Source organism: Scyliorhinus torazame, chromosome 2 (assembly GCF_047496885.1).
Source record: "Scyliorhinus torazame isolate Kashiwa2021f chromosome 2, sScyTor2.1, whole genome shotgun sequence".
Lineage (NCBI taxonomy): Eukaryota > Metazoa > Chordata > Chondrichthyes > Carcharhiniformes > Scyliorhinidae > Scyliorhinus > Scyliorhinus torazame.
In genome coordinates, this window is record NC_092708.1 from 29148990 (window position 1) to 29167689 (window position 18700).

The 18700-nt window shown below is 45.6% G+C and overlaps 1 protein-coding gene across 1 annotated transcript in view; it reads left to right on the forward strand.

Moving 5' to 3' along the window:
• Window positions 1-18700, forward strand: part of bin1a (bridging integrator 1a) — a 126117-nt gene that overhangs the window by 12369 nt on the left and 95048 nt on the right. Inside the window, exons 3-5 of the mRNA XM_072468306.1 lie at window positions 4847-4941; window positions 5948-6043; window positions 11862-11969. Coding sequence (XP_072324407.1) covers window positions 4847-4941; window positions 5948-6043; window positions 11862-11969 — 299 coding nt within the window. The remainder of the gene's footprint in view (window positions 1-4846; window positions 4942-5947; window positions 6044-11861; window positions 11970-18700) is intronic.

Genomic DNA, 18700 nt, shown 5'->3' on the forward strand with positions numbered 1-18700 from the left:
TAATTTGAAATTTGCAACAAATATACATTCCTTTTGAGGAATTAAAAGGCCATAGGAAGTGTAGTCCAGCTGTTGCTTGAGATGTTAACTATAGTGATTAAGGAGAGAAGCTTGTGTAGTCAAACAGGCAGTGAGTGGGGAGAGTTAGACGAGTATAAGAGTTTAAAAATAGATTCAAAAAGTATAATATAAAAAGGAAGAGATTACCAAGAGTAAACGTGGATCCTTTATAGGTCAAACTAGGAGAAATAATAAGAGTAAGGAAATGGCAGCGACAGTAATACTTTGTCTTCATTGAAAACTGCAGGGACAGCAAGAATGAAGAAATTAGTATTGGTAAAATTACATGGAACACTTTCATGGAATTAGTCAATGCAGTCCCTGGACCCAATTTCCAGAATTTCTTGGATTCTAGGAGAGTCGCAGTGCATTGGCAGATGGCAACCAAAACCTTGCTCTTCAAAACAAGGAGTGCAAGAGAAAACGGAACTAAATATCACTAGTTAATGCGGTAATCAATTGAAGGATGTGCTAACAGGAAACATTTGGATTTGCGAAATTTTGGTGAAAAGTGTTGAAGTGCTACATGAGGTTAGTATTTGTGGCATTGAAGGCAATAGCATGGATTAATTGATAGAACAATAAACAAGCTATTTTGGGATAGCAGCTCATACATTAAACTATGCCTCAAAAGAGTCATTGCTAGGGACACTGCCGTTTGCAATTTGTTAATGGTTTAGGTGAGGGGCTGGTTTAGCCTACTGTGCTAAACAGCTGGCTTGTAATGCAGAACAAGGCCAGCAGCGCGGGTTCAATTCCCGTACCGGCCTCCCCGAACAGGTGCCGGAATGTGGCGACTAGGGGCTTTTCACAGTAACTTCATTGAAGCCTACTTGTGACAATAAGCGATTTATTAGAACCAGACCAGTGTAGCACGTTTGCTTATGATGCAAGGCTAGGTGGGAAAATAGCCGTGGGAATGTTTGGGTAAAAATATGGCACATTCAATATAATGTGAGTGTGAAATTATCCATTTTTATATGAATCACAAAATTGGCATGCAGGTACAGCAAGGCTTGTTAGCTTCTCTTACAAGAGATGAAGTCTTACTATTTTATATTCCGCCTGGCTCAGACCACGATGGCTCTGAGCGGGTACAAAGCATCCTAAAATGGGAGGGAAATCAGACTGAGGTCATTGTCCATGAATGACAGAGAGGTAGAAAGAGTAGTGAGGTCCTGCAATGGCAATTTGGGGAGTTAGGTAGAAGATTAAAAAGCAGGACCTCTAGAGTAGTAATCTCAGGAGTATTCCACATGCTAGCAAGGCTAGGATCAGGGAGAGAGTGCAGCTGAACACGTGGCAAAAGATCTGGTGCAGTGGGGAGGGCTTCAAATTTTTGGGATCATTGGAATGTCTTCCAGGGACGGTGGGGCCTCTACAAGAAGGGTGGTTGTACCTGAACATAGAACATATGTTGTGCCGAACCTTTGTCCTAGATTAATCATAGATTATCATTGAATTTACAGTGCAGAAGGAGGCCACTCGTCCCATTGAGTCTGCACCGGCTCTTGGAAAGAGCACCCTACCCAAAGTCAACACCTCCACCCAACACTAAGGGCAATTTTGGACACAAAGGGCAATTTATCATGGCCAATCCACTTAACCTGCACATCTTTGGACTGTGGGAGGAAACCGGAGCACCCGGAGGAAACACACGGGGAGGATGTGCAGACTCCACACAGACAGTGACCCAAGCCGGAATCGAACCTGGGACCCTGGAGCTGTGAAGCAATTGTGCTATCCACAATGCTACCGTGCTGCCCTTAAGAACAAATAAATCTACACTATATCGTTTTACCGTAATCCATGTGCCTATCCAATAGCTGCTTGAAGGTCCCTAATGTTTCTGACTCAACTACTTCCATAGGCAGTGCATTCCATGCCCCCACTACTCTCTGGGTAAAGAACCTATCTCTGATATCCCTCCTATATCTTCCACCTTTCACCTTAAATTTATGTCCCCTTGTAATGGTTTGTTCCACCCGGGGAAAAAGTCTCTGACTGTCTACTCTATCTATTCCCCTGATCATCTTATAAACCTCTATCAAGTCGCCCCTCATCCTTCTCCATTCTAATGAGAAAAAGCCTAGCACCCTCAACCTTTCCTCGTAAGACCTACTCTCCATTCCAGGCAACATCCTGGAGGCGCACCAATATCCAGGCTGGGAGGTTTGCTAGTATGGTTCGGGTGGGTTTAAACTAATGTGGTGGGGGGTGGGAATCAGAACAGTAAACCAGCAAGTGTAGCGACTGGGGTTGAGCATGGTACCAAGACAAGGCTGACTAAGAGGAAGGGTAGGCTGGGCCTAGAGGTCTGGAATGCATCTGTTTCAATGCATGGAGTATAACAGGCAAGACCGAGAACTTAGAGCCTTGATTCATGCGTAGAACTTGGATGTGGTTGCGATAACGGAAACTTGGTTAAAAAAGGGACTTGATTGATAGCTAAATATTTTGGGATATAGGTGTTTTAGACTAGACCGAGGGGAAGGTAAAAGAGGTGGGCGAGTTGCAATATTGGTTGGAGAACATATTACAGTGTACAGAGGGAGGACACCTTGGAAGAATCTGGTAATGAGGCACTGTGGGTAGATCCCGGACAGGAAGGGAGCAGATGGGGGTGTACTATAGGCCTCCCAACAGTCCACGGGAATTTGAAAACAAGTAGAAATAATAGGGTTGTTGTAGTGGGAGACTTTAATTTTCCTCGTATTGACTGGAAACCAGGGGTCCGGATGGTGAGGAATTTAAGTGTGTCCAGGAATGTTTTTTGGAACAATATGTGGAGAGTCCGACTAGAGAGGGGGCTATATTGGACCTAGTATTGTGGAACAAGCCCAGCCAGGTCATCAAAGATGTAGTGGGAGAACATATGGCGAACAGTAACGACAATTCCATAAAAGCTTTTGGATACTCCTGGAAAAGGACTAGTGTTGTCCTAGGATTAAGGTGCTAAATTGGGGGAAGGCTAACTACAGCCAGAATAGGCAGGATTTGGAGGCTGTTGTTTGGGAGAGGGGAGGGTAAATCCACATTTGGCATGTGGGAGTCTTTTCGGGAGCAGTTGATGGGGAGTGCAGGATAGGCATGTACTGATGAAAAGGAAGAACAGGAAAGGCAGGATTCCGCAACTGTGGATGACAAGGGAAATTGCGAGTCTAGTACAAAAGAAAAAGGATGCATGTGAGGTCTAGGCAACTAAAAATAGATAAAGAATACAAGGAAAGTAGAAAAAAGCTCAAAACGGTGAGGGCAAAAAGGGGTCACGAAATGTTTTTGGCAGACAAGATTAAGGAGAATCCCAAGACATTTTATACGTATATCAGGAACAAGAGGGTAGATAGAAAAAGATTTGGTCCACTCTAGGACAAAGGAGGGAAATTGCCCTAAGGAAATAGGTGAGATCCTTAATGAGTATTTTGCATCAGTATTCTCAAAGGAGAGGGACATGTTGATTGGCGCTGTCTCAGGGATATGTAAACACTTTAGAACAGGTCGTTATTATGAGGGGTGAAGTGTTAGGTGTGTTAAAAAGCATTGAGGTAGACAAATCCCCAGGGCCAGACGGCGTCTATCTCAGATTACTGAGGGAGACGAGATGAAATCGCTGGGCCTCTGACAGAAATTGGTGTGTCCTCATTGGCTATCCTCCAATCCTCTGGGATCTCACCTGTAGCCAATGTTGTACCGTTATTTAAGAAGGCTTGCACGATAACCCAGGTAATTATAGGCCAGTGAGCTTGATGTCAGTGATAGTGAAATTGTTGGAAAAGAATCCGAGATGGGATCTATGCACATTTGGAAGTGAATGGTCTTATTAACGACAGACAGCATAGTTTTTTATGAGGGCGGTCATGTCTCACTAATTTAATTGGGTTTTTTGGAGGTGGCAAAAATGATTGACGAGGGAAGGGCTGTGCATGTTGTCTACATGGGCTTTAATAAAGCATTTGATAAGGTCCCTTATGGCAGGCTGGTGCCTCTTGGCAGGCTGGTGCAAAAGATTAAATCGCATGGTGTTAGGGGTGAATTAGCTGGATGGATTCAGAACTGGCTTGGCCATAGACTGTGGAAGGGTGGTTTTCCGAGTGGAGGTCTAACTAGTGGTGTTCCGCAGGGATCAGTACTGGGACTTCTGCTCTTTGATACGTGTGCACACGCATACACTAGTATATGCGCACACGGATACACACATGCACATACCCACTCACTGCAGGCTTGGAAGGCCGAAGGGCCTGTTCCTCTGCTGTACTGTTCCTTGTTCTGATCTTGAGGGAGTCTAATGAAGGTTCCCTTGACTGATAAGTGACGTGAAGGAATTGTCCTAGAGGAGAATACAAGTCGACTAGATCTCAATTTCCTTGGAATTTAGAATTAGTGGTGATCTAATTGAAACATTATTTTCAAGAGGCTTGACTGGGTAGATGCTGTTAATTGTTTGCACAGGCTGGGGAGTATGAACATAGGGTAATGATTTAAGGGACCACCATTTGGGATTGAAGTAATTTCTTGATGCTAATGCAGAGCAATGGGATTCTCTATTGCAAAAAGTTGTAGGTGTTCAGTTGTTTGAGTACATGTTTGGGAACTGGTAGCTAAATGGGTGTAGTGCAGGAAGATGCTAAATGGGGATAGTGCAGGAAGATGGGAGTTGAATTAGAAGATCAACCATGATCCTATTCAATGGCAGCGCAGAATTGTCAGGCCTGGACTACTGCTATTTGTAAACTATAATGTTCTAAGCAGCTGAAGGGTGACTGCAAATTTACGTTTTGTTCTAAAGCTATGCACGAAGCCACGAAGAAGCTGTCCGAATTGCTGGAGGAAATGTATGAGCCAGACTGGGTTGGCAGAGAAGATATTCATTCAATTTCAGAGGTTAGACTCATTTTTCCTTCGTTCATGTCAATTGCTCTCCCACAGATCTCCATCTTTAGTTAAGGCACAGCCTTGTGCTTTTCCTGACTGTCTTCAACTCCAATCTATAGGAGGCCGAGCTGGAGAATGAAAATAAATATCAGGGACGGACGTGCACGTATTCCTCTGAATAAGCTATGTTGTTGTTTAAAATGACAGCAGCAGACTTGAGCACTTGGGAGTAGTTGATTGCATAAACTGCTGATATAGCTTTAATAGGTAAAAGCAAATTATTCTGGATGCTGGAATCTGAAACAAAAACAGAAAATACTGGACAATTGCAGCAGATCTGACTACATCTGAGGAGAGAGAAGGGAGCTAACGTTTTGAGTCTGGATGACTTTGTCAAAGCTGGAGAGAACTGGAAATGGGTCCGATTTATACTGTTGGAGCGGTGGGGTGCTGGATGGGGGGCCAGCGATAGGTGGAAATTGACAAATGTGTCGTGGACAGAAAGACGGAAGGAATGTAAATGAGGGGTGATTAAGGCTAAGAAGGGTGCTGATAGGGACACATAAAGAGATTAGAATGTGTGAATGGCAGAACCAAGGTGAGCAGTTTGTCAAAGGACAACTAGGAACAGGCCCAGATTTTGGAAGGGGGGGGGGGGGGGGGGCGGGCATGTGATGGAAAAGCAGAAAATAATTGATGGGAATAGAAGATGGAGGAGAGAGTCCACAGAAAGTTGTTGAACTCCCATGTTCAGTCCGGAAGGCTGTAACGTGCCTAATCGGAAGATGAGGTGCTGTTCCTCCAGTTTGTGCTGGGCTTCACTGGAACATTGCGGCAGGCCAAGGATAGACATGTGGATGTGAGAGCAGACGGTTGAGTTGAAATGGCAGCGACAGGAAGGTCTGGGTCCTGCTTGCGGACAGACCGGAAGTGTTCTGTAAAGAGGTCACCCAGTCTGCATATTTGTGATTTGCAAGCATTTCTCATCTTGGCATAATTCTTTATTTACTTTCAGGATACTGACCTTCTCTGGACTGACTATCACCAGAAGCTGGTGGATCAAGCTCTCCTGACGCTAGACACTTACCTCGGCCAATTTCCAGATATCAAAGTATGAGTCCGATCATTTTTTTCTTGTTTGCTCTAGACTCAGTTAGTAAAGGAACAAGGTTCATTCTTCCAATATGTGACTAACATTTATAATTTCATCAATAAACAACAGACATTTGGGAGTATGTTCGACATTTCCTTGTTTTTTAATTTTTCCAATTAATGGGCAATTTAACACGGCCGATCCACCTAACCTGCACATTTTGGGTTGTGGGGGTGAGACCCACACACACACGGGGAGAATGTGCGTCCGAGATTGAACCTGGGTCCTCGGTGGCGTGAGGCAGCAGTGCTAACCACTGCACCACCATGCCGCCTATTTCTGACATTTCCAATTGTAATGCTGTGAAATATTTCAAAGGGCTTTCTAGGTTACTTGGTTACATTTCCAGTGACTTCAACTTCATGTTTTGGACTTCCTGGTGCGGCAGCGTGGAGTAGTGGCCACATTTTAAGTGGCTCCCCCGCAGGCTCAGGTTTTTTTTGTGCCAATTTCAAAAGGAATTTCCGTAATTGGTTACAGCCCAGCAGAACAAACAGCTGGGAATCTGATATCGAAATCGACATCTAAGAGGGTGGAGGTGTAAAACATCAGGAGCCAGCCCAAGAAAGGACTCTGCAAAGATGGTGGGGGGGGGGGGGGAGGAGAAGTGGCCAGGTCCATCACCCTTGACAGGTGCCGGGAATAAAGGCCTTGAGGCAAAACTGGGATAATGGAGAACATGTATGAACCGTAGGCTGGTGGGTCTACTGGAGAAGACTGAATACTGTGAAGTTCTCGGCTGTTGCGGCAATTGGGTATTTGCTGCATCCAGGGCGCACAGGTTCTTGAGGCAGAAGGCACGACTGAATGCCACCTCGAGCAGCGAGTTTCACTGCTGCCATAGGAGGAGGAGTGGGTTCTGGAATGGGTCAAGAAAGCCCGACACATCAATTGGGGCGGTGACTTGGTAAGAACTAGCCAAGGACATGGATATGCATCTGCATGGAATTGGCGAAGCAATGGAGTGCCTTCAATGGCCAGTGCGCACAATTCTTGGAGGCAGAAGCCACTACTGAACAAGTGGTGGATTTCAGTTTCCAGTGGTCCTGAAATGGGCCAAGGAAGTCCAAAACATCAACTGCGACGGTAACTTGGTAAGAATTTAGCAAGACATCGGCGCAAAATTGATGAAGCGACAGGTGGCTTTTAATAAGGTGAAGACTATCTTTTTCAATTGGAGTGGGATTTGGGGTGGTGTCCCAGTTATCACGTTCAACGTTCAATGTGAAGGACTGCGGCCTGGGAATGATCGGCAAAGCTATAATCTACCACGTTGGTAATGGCTGACTCGAGGCTGGGGGCAGTCCAGTCAAAAGAGTGCAGGAACCTAGGGGCCTATGTTTCCCGAGGAGGCCCACCAGCGCGAGCGGGACAAGGCAAGTCTTGGAAAGCTTGGGTGAGCCAAGTTTTCCATTTGAGGTTTGACTACAAGGCCTGGAGGGGTGGCGATCCTCATTAATAATAAAATGGTCAGGTTTCATTCAGAGAAGGAAATAACAGATTCAGGCAGGATGTTATGGTGACAGGGGTGTTGCAAAGGAAACAGGTTGGTGAATGTATATGCCCCGAATCACGATGATACAAATCACGATGATACAATGTTCATGAAACAGTTGCTGATAGCAATACCGGGATACCCATTATCTGTGTGCTAGACCCAAGGATGGATTGTTCTAGGCCCAGATTGCTGATCCTGGGGTGTATGACAAAGGCGTTAATTGTTTTTCTGGACTAAACAGGTGGGGGGGTTTGGGAAACAGACCCTTGGCGGTTCAGACATCCAGGGGAGAGATTTTTTTGTTCTTCTCTGTACATAATGTATTCTCCAGGATTGACATATTTGGCATGAGTCGAGTGCTATTGGCAGGGGTGAAGATTGGCAGTACTGACCATGCCCCACATTGGGTAAACCTGGAGTTGAAGGTGGGCCCGGGGCATTGCACGGGATGGCGGTTGGATGTGGGTCTGCTGGTGGACCTGCGGTTCTGTGCAAGGATCTCTAAAGGGGGGGGGGGGGGCGCTATCCGGGATTATATATTGAATTTAAATGGGGAGGTCTCTCTATATACTGTGGGAAGCGCTGAACAACAAACAAAGGACAGGAACAGGCTCTTGGGCCCTCCAAGCCTGTGCCGACTCACTTCTCCTGTCTAGACCAACCGCCCATATCCTTCTGTACCCCGTTTGTTCATGTGTCTATCCAGATGAGTCTTAAGGTCGCTAACTTATCTGCCTCCACCACCTCACTTGGCAGTGCATTCCAGACCACCACCACCCTGTGTTTTTAAAAAGAAAAACTTCCTCCGCACATCTCCACTGAACCTATTTCCCCCCCCACCCTCACCTTGAACTTGTGCCCCCTTGTAATTGTCACTTCTGCCCTGGGAAAAAGCCTCCAACTGTTCACCCTATCAAGGTGATAATTAGGGGAGAGATCACGGCCGGGATTCTCTGTTCCGGGGACTAGGTCCCCGGGAAAACCGGCGCCAGCGACTCCGGCATCAACGGGCCCCCAAGGTGAGGAATTCTCACCTGTCTCATAGAATTTACAGTGCAGAAGAATGCCATTCGGCCCATTGAGTCTGCACCGGCTCTTGGAAAGAGCACCCTACCCAAGGTCAACACCTCCACCCTATCCCCATAACCCAGTAACCCCACCCAACACTAAGGGCAATTTTGGATACTAAGGGCAATTTATCATGGCCAATCCACCTTACCTGCACATCTTTGAACTGTGGGAGGAAACCCACGCACACAAGGGGAGGATGTGCAGACTCCGTACAGACAGTGACCCAAACCGGAAACTAACCTGGGACCCCGGAGCTGTGAAGCAATTATGCTAACCACAATGCTACCGTGCTGCTCGGGCTAGGTGGACCCTGGAGGGGTTGGCGCCACTCCAGCTAGCGCCCAAGGGACTGGCGCGTTTGTGCATGTGCCAAAGGGCCGGCATGATCTCGCGCATGCGTGGAACCGCCGGCGTGTTTTGGCGCATGCGCAGGAGGTTCTCTTCTCTTCGCGCCGGCCGTGGTGGAGCCCTACAGGGGCCGACGGGGAAAGGAGTGCCCCCGCGGCACAGGCCCTCCCGCAGATCTTTTAAAGGCACGTGCAGAGCTGGAGGCAAGGAGGGGGTTTGGAACAACTGGTAAATATTTGAGGTTGATCACAAGCATGCGGACAGTCATCCCCGGAACTATTAGCAGAGTGAAAAAACTGCATACGCAGCTTTGCTGTCTTACAGATTGGGCAGTACGTCAACGAGGCAAGCTATAGATTATGGGGAGAATGCAAGCCAGCTCCTGGCATATCAATTGAGGAAATGGGAGGCTGATCTGGTAGAGGATTAGCTACAGGAGGACCCAGAAGCTTTGCTGGAGTTGGAAGAGATCAAAAAGGCACTGAAATGGATGCAGTCAGGGAAGGCATCTTAATCCTGCTCTGGCTTGGAGTTCGCCAACACATCAGGCATATATCAACAGATGGTTGTGGGGGGGAAGAAGAGAGGGAGAGTGGAGAGGAGATCTGCTCGGTTGAGCATATGAAGGCAAAGTAGATGGAAGGAGGTGATGGTTTGGAGTGAGGTCTGGGTGAACTCAACCGTCCTGTGAGGCTGAATCACATCCAGCTAAAAGTGGTGTTCTGGGCTCACCTCACGAAGGCTAGAACAAATCCCTTTTTTAAAGGGGTTGATGGTGAATATAGTCAGGGGAAGGCCTGATGCATTTTTTTGAGACGGTTGGCAATCCTGAACATTGGGTTGGAGCCTTGCTCATTAGTGGTGATTTTTGGGGTTTCGGTTGTGACTGAGCTCTGGGCAGGGGCACATATCCTGGCCTTTGCCTCACTGACAAGGAGGTGGATCCTCTTGGACTGGACGTCGACGATACCGCCAAATCCCTCGGCGTGGCTTGATTGAGTTTTTGCAACTTTAAGGTTACGTTTACTGTGAGGATCCGTGGAAGCGTTTACTGCAGATGGCAACCGTTTATTATGTATTTTAAAGAACTGGTCACTGTTAAGATGTGGTGGTGGTGGGGGAGGGGGGAGAGAGAAGAGAGGGGGGGGGGGGGGGGGAGAGGAGAGAGAGGGGGGGGGGGGGGGGAAAGAGAGACCTGGTTACTAAGTTAGACTTTTGCAAAGGAAGATGGGGGAGGGGATTCTTACTGTTTAATTCTGCTATTGCATGTAAATTGCTAAAAATTATTATCATACTTTTTAAAAAAAAAAACTTCCATGTTTTCTCGTTTTGCTGTGTGGTAACTTTGAGTGACAATCACCAGGCTGTACCTAGTCATTGGAACTCCCCAATGATTCTCTGGCCCCCCACACATCTAACTGGGGAGGGAGGCAGTGGCAAAGTGGTAATTGTCCCAGGATAACACTCTGGGGACCAGGGCTCGAATCCCACAATTGCTGATGGTGAAATTTGAATTTGATTAAAAATCTGGAATTTATATTAAAAAAAAAAAAAAAAAAATTTTTTTTTAAAATTCTAACTATGAAACCATTGATTTGTCGTAAAAACCCATCTAGTTCACTGATGTCCTTTTTAGGGAAGGAAATCTGTCATCTTTAACCTGGTCTGGCGGACATGTGACTCCCAGCACAGCAATGTGGTTGACTCTTCAGTGCTCTGGGGATGGGCAATAAACGTTAGCGACCCCCACATCCTATGAATGAATTTTTATAGAACCTGTAGTCCCTTCTTTCTGTTGACCATGCCAACTGTTTTCTTTCCTCGCCTGTCCTTTCTGCTTGAAGCCGGCAAGTTGTCTTCCTGTGAGCTCCACAACTGCATAAAAGGCTGTTAAGTAATTTGCAACATCCTGAGGCCATGAATGACGTTGTGCACGAGCACGGATCTCTCGCCAAATGGCTAGTTTGTGTGTTCTAAACCAGTGGCTTTTCATCTTGTAAAATGATTGCGGCTTGGAGATGTGCAGTAAGGAAGGAGGTGGGACAGAGTCCATTCCAGGGGATGGATTTCTGCACGCTGCTCTTGCTAATTGGTGACTTTGACAGATGTAGTACAATTCCCCAACCTGAGAAGTGATGCCCTGCATTTGTGCCACGTCCTCCTGTGATGAGCTGTGATGTTTATCTAATTTCAAATGCAGTTATGTTAAATGTGTGACTAGTTGTTCCTCTTTCGAAGCTTGATATCCCTGACACTCTGCGATGATGACTTTGTCGCAAATGCCAACTTGCCAGCTCCATACAAGTCCTTGGATAAACTTGACGAATTTTCTTGGAAGCTTGATTTGTCCTGTGGAATGACACACGGGGCGAAATTATAAACCTTTCAATCATTTAGCAAAGGTTTAGCCTCATGAAGGAAGGGAGGACATTCAACTCATAGCCCATATTCTTGCCATATAGCTTTACAAATTTTTGTTATCAAATTCCCCATTTGAGCACCACTATAGAACAACTGCCTTCTTTCAGGGGCAGTATTGGATGTCGCCATGGCTCCGCTGCGCTTCTATTTTGATGAAGTTGCATTTATGTTGCCCTTCTTCGGGAAAAGCCTTTTCCCAGTGTGGGGTTTGGGAAGCACCAGTCATGGTTAGAAATCCACATCTGTAGGTATGACTGTCATTGAATAGTGATTCCCAGGTAAGGAGTGAGGCTTGACAACTTCAATATTTCGTAAAACCTTTTGATATTTGACTGACTTGAGATGGAATGGAGAAAGGATTGTGCACATTCACCTTTTTAACAAGCGAGATCTTTGAATTTCCTTTTACCAGTTGCATGCTTCTCATTTCTCTTGTAGACTCGCATTGCAAAGCGTGGGAGGAAGCTCGTTGACTACGACAGTGCAAGGCATCATTACGAATCTCTCCAAGGTGCAAAAAAGAAAGATGATGTAAAAATAGCCAAGGTAAAGATGGTGCATATTTGTACAAATCGTGTAGCATAGAAGAAAACTATTGGGCCCATCGTGCCTCTGTTGATTATTTGAGCAGTCCAATTGGGCTCACTCTTGTCACGCACTGCCAATAGTCTTGCCAATTGTTCCTTTTCAAGTATAAATCCAATTCCCCTTTGAAAACGACCTTTTGAGGTATTCAAGATGATCGTGACTAAAATATCCCTTCTGTTTCTTTTGTTAAGCATCTTGAATTTGCGTCCTATAGTTACTAACCTTCCTGTCTGTGGAATCCATTTCTTTATGTTCACCCTGAAGTACCATGAAATATGGTCACCTTCACCTGTTCATAGTGATTTGATATGTGCAAGATTTGATAAAATGGCTAATTCATTTGTTAACCGGAAATGCTGATTTATGTTGCACAGGGGTGGAGTCACTTGCTGAAGTTTTAAGTATGATGACTATAAATGAGGATGGGAAATATTTGACAATGATACTTCTGGTTATAGTGTTGTTTCTGAGGCACCTAAGGAGTGCCCTGATGGAACTGGGTAATTTATTTTCTGCGTGTTGCCAATGTTTTGCTTGCATTGACCTACTGCAAATTGACAGATCCTTGAAGATCATCGTAATGAGTTGGCAATTAAAATTGAAACGTCAACTGCCATTTTGGTAATGTAAATTTTTTGCCCAGCAACAGTGTTGACACTACATAGTAGGAAATCCTTCCTCCTTGCATTGGTCTGGTCTTTTCTGTACCCAAGTACCCTCTGTTTCCCTTCACTCCAAGGACAGCTGCTACTGGATAATCCTGAGAATGCATTTGGCAAATGTGTATTCCTAATTTAGATTGCACTAGACATTGACTAGTCCTAAGCTCTCGTGCTTGGCTGGCAACTTTCACTCTGAAATGTTGCTTACACATGGTGCCAGTCTGTCTCAGTTCACCTGTAAAGTTTTTACTGTGTACTCTTGGGTAATGACGTGGAATGTTTTGCTACATTTCAAAGCACTGTACGAATGAAGTTTATTATTTGGTAGATTAACAATAGGAGTAGGTCAACCCTTCAGGTCTGTTCTACGATTGTTAAATCTGCATATCAAATCTACATTCTTCTGAGCAGCTTGGTTTACTGCTCCAGAGAGAAATCCTGAAACTAGGTTATTGCCGTTCCATGTGAATATTACTCGCCCTCATATATTTTATCAGGGTGACTTACCTTGGTTGCACTGTGCCAATGGAAATGTCTGAATATGGAGGTTCTTGTAACCATCACTAATGATGGGGTGGAGAGTCCACCTGGGTTTCTTTCTGCTGTTCTGTTTGGTGATGTTGTTACAGTTCACTCCGTACAGGTTGTGACTACATGCATGTTTTAAGCTGAAGCTTCAACCATCATGTGGCTAGCCAAGATTCTCTCCAAATCTGCCTGCCATCACAGCGGTCAACATCCCACCCCAGGTGAAAGTGATTAAGGCGCTTGATGAATTGTGCACTGCTATAAACAACCTTGAAACAGAATACCCAGAGGCCTTGTTCATCATGGCTGGTGACTTCAACCAAGCCAACCTTCAGAATGTACTGCCAAAATTCCACCAACACCATGTCCCATCAGGGGCCCTAACATCCTTGACCACTGCTACACAACATCAAGGGCGCCTATCGCTCCATCCCTGACCAAATTTGAGGAAATTCTGAAAAAACAAAAACTTCCTCCCACTTAAGGTTGTGCAGAAGCGGGAGGATCCGGTTAAGGAGGTTGTGCAGTGCTGGTCCGAGGCAATGGAAGAGCTCCTATGTGACTGTTGGAGTCAGTGGACTGGTCCAGGTCCATGTTCAAGAACTCAGTTGCTATATGCCACTACCGTCTCAGTCTTCATCAGTACGTGTGTCAATGACTGTGTGCCAAAGGAGGCGTTCCCCAACCAGAAACCATGGTTTAACCAGGAGATCCACTCCCTACCGAAGTCTAGGTAAGTCTGAAGTGTTCACGTGACCTATACAAGAAATCTAGGTATGACCTCCAAGGCCAGCAGGGATGCCAGACAGACTAAGCTGAGTCCCAGACTAATGACAGAACTGGGTGATTTCTGGCAAGGCTTACACCATATAACGGACTACAAAGCAAAGTCGAGTAAAATCTCTGGCAACAGAGCACCCCTCCCCAGTGAGCTCAATGCTTTGTTTTGAGCAGGAAGCCAACAAACCAATGTCGCCTGCCCCAACAGCCTTGGACACATCCATTCCTCAAGTTAGATCAGTGGTCTCAAAAGTGATCCACAGAAAGCAGTGGGTCCTGAGTCCCCAGTTGTACACAACGCTCCTGCGCGGACCAGCTGCCGGAGTTGTGAACACAGCCCAATCCATCACATGAACCCGCCCCCCCATCCATTGGCTCTGTCTACACCTCCCGCTGCCGAGGGCAAGCAGTCAGCATAATCAAAGACCCCCTCCCACCCGGGTTATTCTCTCGTTCATCTTCCATCAGGCAGAAGATACAAAGTTTGAGAACATGTGCCAATAGACTCAAAGGCAAATTTTCATGGACTGAACTGATCTTTCTATGCTTCTCAGTTATCGCTCTATATTCTGTATGCTGCACCCGATGTCTTATGTTTTTATATTTATCGTATTCTCTGTTTTCATGTATGGAGCGATCTGCCTGCACTGTACGCAGAACCATACTTTGGTACACGTGACAAATAACTCCTATCAAATATTGGGAGGATTTGTAGGTGTTGGGCTGCGTTATGAGCCTTCCTTGGTCATTTAAGTCCTAGGGCGGGACTCTAACCTAGAGCTATTGGCTCAGGCTGGGATTCTACCCACAAGACCTCCCTGTTCGCTGTTGCCATTACATTAATGCTGCAAACTATGTCCTCTAACTAGTATAAAGGGGAGTGGTAATCTGAAACTCTCAGATAAAGCTAGGGCAATTGAAAATTTAAAGACCGACGATTGTTGAAATGGGCAAGAATATTGAGGGTTATGGAACAGAGGCTGGTAGATGAAGTTTTTCTTTAATCTTTCATGAGATGTGAATGTTGTTGGCACAGCCAGCATTTGCTGAATGAGGGCCGTTAACAGTCAGCTAACTGCTATGGGGTTTGGAATCCCATGCAGGACGGACTGAAGAAGGACGGCAGGTTTCCAAAAGAACATTAGTGAACCAGAATTCATGGCTATCATGGTTTTGTGGTCACCATTACAGAGACTAGCTTTAATTCCAGATTTTATGAATTGAATTTAAATTCCTCCAGCTGCTGCAGTCTGAACACTTATCCCCAGAGCATTCGGCTGGGCTACTGGATTACTAATGCATTACCACCACGCCACCTCCCGCCGTTAAAATACAGTGCGGCCATGGTCTCATTGGATGGCAGAACGTGCTTGTGGGCTGAATGACCGCCCGCTGTTTTAGAGTGTGCTTCAAATGCAAACTCTTTCACCAATTTAAACTATTTTTAGGCTTGAAGGTTGTGGGTTACAAATGTGACATGATTGTTAACCATGACCTTAAATGTGCATGGATGTGAAAGTGATCAGGCAGTTTTAATCTGCCATCCAACCAGTGTTGCATCACTGTAGCAAGTGAATAGTCCTTGTGTACAGCGCTTCCGGTGGAGAGAATTGAATTTAAAAATATATATATTTCGCTTCCAAAATGAGAAGCTTTAACAAATTCCACTTCCTTTTTTCATGTTTTTCAGCCAAAGAAATCACAAAACATACAGTGCAGAAGGAGACCATTTGGTCCATTGCATCTGCACTGGCTCTCAAAGTCTCACTCCCTGCTTTATCCCCATAACCTTGCATGTTCTTCCTTTTCAGATAGCAATCCAATTCCTATTTGAATAGCTCGATCGAACTTACTCCACCCTCCAGAAAAAAAATTGCATCACTTTTGCTCCTTTTTTTTTTTAACAAGTTAGCTAGGAAGGACCTAAAGAGAGAGCTAAGAAGAGCCAGGAGGGGACATGAGAAGTCTTTGGCAGGTAGGATCAAGGATAACCCTAAAGCTTTCTACAGATATGTCAGGAATAAGCGAATGACTAGGGTAAGAGTAGGCCCAGTCAAGGACAGGGATGGGAAGTTGTGCTTGGAGTCTGAGGAGAGGTGCTAAATGAATATTGTTCATCAGTATTCACACAGGAAAAAGACAATGTTGTCGAGGAGAATACTGAGATTCAGGCTACTAGACTAGAAGGGCTTGAGGTTCCTAAGGAGAAGGTATTAGCAATTCTGGAAAGTGTGAAAATAGATAAGTCCCCTGGGCCGGATGGGATTTATCCTAGGATTCTCTGGGAAGCTAGGGAGGAGATTGCTGAGCCTTTGGCTTTGATCTTTAAGTCATCTTTGTCTACAGGGATAGTGCCAGAAGACAGGAGGATAGCAACTGTTGTCCCCTTGTGGCCCCGGTAACTGTAGACCAGTGAGCCTTACTTCTGTTGTAGGCAAAATCTTGGAAAGGTTTATAAGAGATGGGATGTATAATCATCTGGAAAGGAATTATTTGATTAGAGATAGTCAACACGGTTTTGTGAAGGGTAGGTCGTGCCTCACAAACCTTATTGAGTTCTTTGAGAAGGTGACCAAACAGGTGGATGTGGGTAAAGCAGTTGATGTGGTGTACATGAATTTCAGTAAAGCGTTTGATAAGGTTCCCCACGGTAGGCTACTGCAGAAAATACGGAGGCATGGGATTCAGGGTGATTTAGCAGTTTGCATCAGAAATTGGCTAGCTGGAAGAAGACAAAGGGTGATGGTTGATGGGAAATGTTCAGACTGGAGTCCAGTTACTAGTGGTAAACCACAAGGATCTGTTTTGGGGCCACTGCTGTTTGTCATTTTTATAAATAACCTGGAGGAGGGCGTAGAAGGATGGGTGAATAAATTTTCAGATGACACTAAAGTCGGTGGAGGTGTGGACGGTGCGGAAGGGTGTTACAAGTTACAGAGGGACATAGATGAGCTGCAGCGTTGTGCTGAGAGGTGGCAAATGGAGTTTAATGCAGAAAAGTGTGAGATGATTCATTTTGGAAGGAATAACAGGAAGACTGAGTACTGGGCTAATGGTAAGATTCTTGCCAGTGTGGATGAGCAGAGAGATCTGTGTCCATGTACATAGATCCCTGAAAGTTGCCACCCAGGTTGAGAGGGTTGTTAAGAAGGTGTATGGTGTGTTAGCTTTTTTTGGTAGAGAGATTGAGTTTCGGAGCCATGAGGTCATGTTGCAGCTGTACAAAACTCTGGTGCGGCCGCATTGAGAGTATTGCGTGGAATTCTGGTCACCGCATTATAGGAAGGATGTGGAAGCATTGGAAAGGGTGCAGAGGAGATTTACCAGAATGTTGCCTGGTATGGAGGGAAGATCTTATGAGGAAAGGCTGAGGGACTTGAGGCTGTTTTCGTTAGAGAGAAGAAGGTTAAGAGGTGACTTAATTGAGGCATACAAGATGATCAGAGGATTGGATAGGGTGGACAGTGAGAGCCTTTTTCCTTGGATGGTGATGTCTAGCATGAGGGGACATAGCTTTAAATTGAGGGGAGATAGATATAAGACAGATGTCAGAGGTAGGTTCTTTACTCAGAGAGTAGTAAGGGCGTGGAATGCCCTGCCTGCAACAGTAGTGGACTCGCCAACACCAAGGGCATTCAAATTGTCATTGGATAGACAAATGGGCGATAAGGGAATAGTGTAGATGGGCTTTAGAGTGGTTTCACAGGTCGGCGCAACATCGAGGGCTGAAGGGCCTGTACTGCGCTGTAATATTCTATGTTTGCCAATTATTTTGAATTGTGACGCAATCTTCAGCTGACTTTGTTTTTGATGGATGGGGGGGTGGGGGGAACTATTTGCAGCATCTCCTGTTGCCTCCTGACCACCAGCATTTTCCTGTCCCTGTGGCACATTCATTGCATCCACTGTGCTTAAAGGATTAAAGTGTGTGTTGGTGACTCTCCTCTTGACAGCTGGCGTATGTTCTTGGAAGACCCTGAGAAGCTGCTTGCCAGAAAAAAGGCAATTTTTAAAAACTGCGTAGCCTTTCCTCTGGGAAATGGGGGGGAAAAGAACAGCCCAAGGCGGCTGCGCTGCATATCTATCCAGTGATCGCTGCAGCAAGGTTCGGGTGTGTGGATGTTGGGGTAAAAAAATTAGGGTAGTATCTGCCAATACTGCTGATCATGTAAGGAGAGACCAATTTGTGTGAAGGAACCATATTTCTTATGTCGCCATCTTCGGGACAGGAGGAGTTTTGGGTCAAAACCAGAATGTTTTCAGACTCATTGCCATATGAGTCAATACGGTTATGGTATTCCAAATATCAGTGTTTTTTCAAGCACATTTTAAACTTGGGTCATTCACATTGCTGAAGGATTGCGTGCAAACACAAGAGTTTTTGCATTTTCCATCAATGGGAAATAGATTTTTGGGGTTGGGGGCTCAGGGTTGGCGGTGTGGAAAACGTGTCAAGTCAAACGTGGTGGTGCAACACTGCCTACCAAATGCCCTTGGGACACAGTGGAAATGCAAGAACCTCCTTCTGAAGGCTGTCCCAGTTGGCAGTCCCCAAAGCGTGCAGTGCAGAGAAACAGTTGCATTGGAGCAGGAGGGTGACTCGAAAGAGACTTATTACTGCTACTAACTTGTTATGTCAAACTCTGAATCCAAACTCCCCTTCCCTTTCCACTCTCCTCAATTTCCAGTCCCCTCACCCTTTTCAGGTTTTTCCGTTTT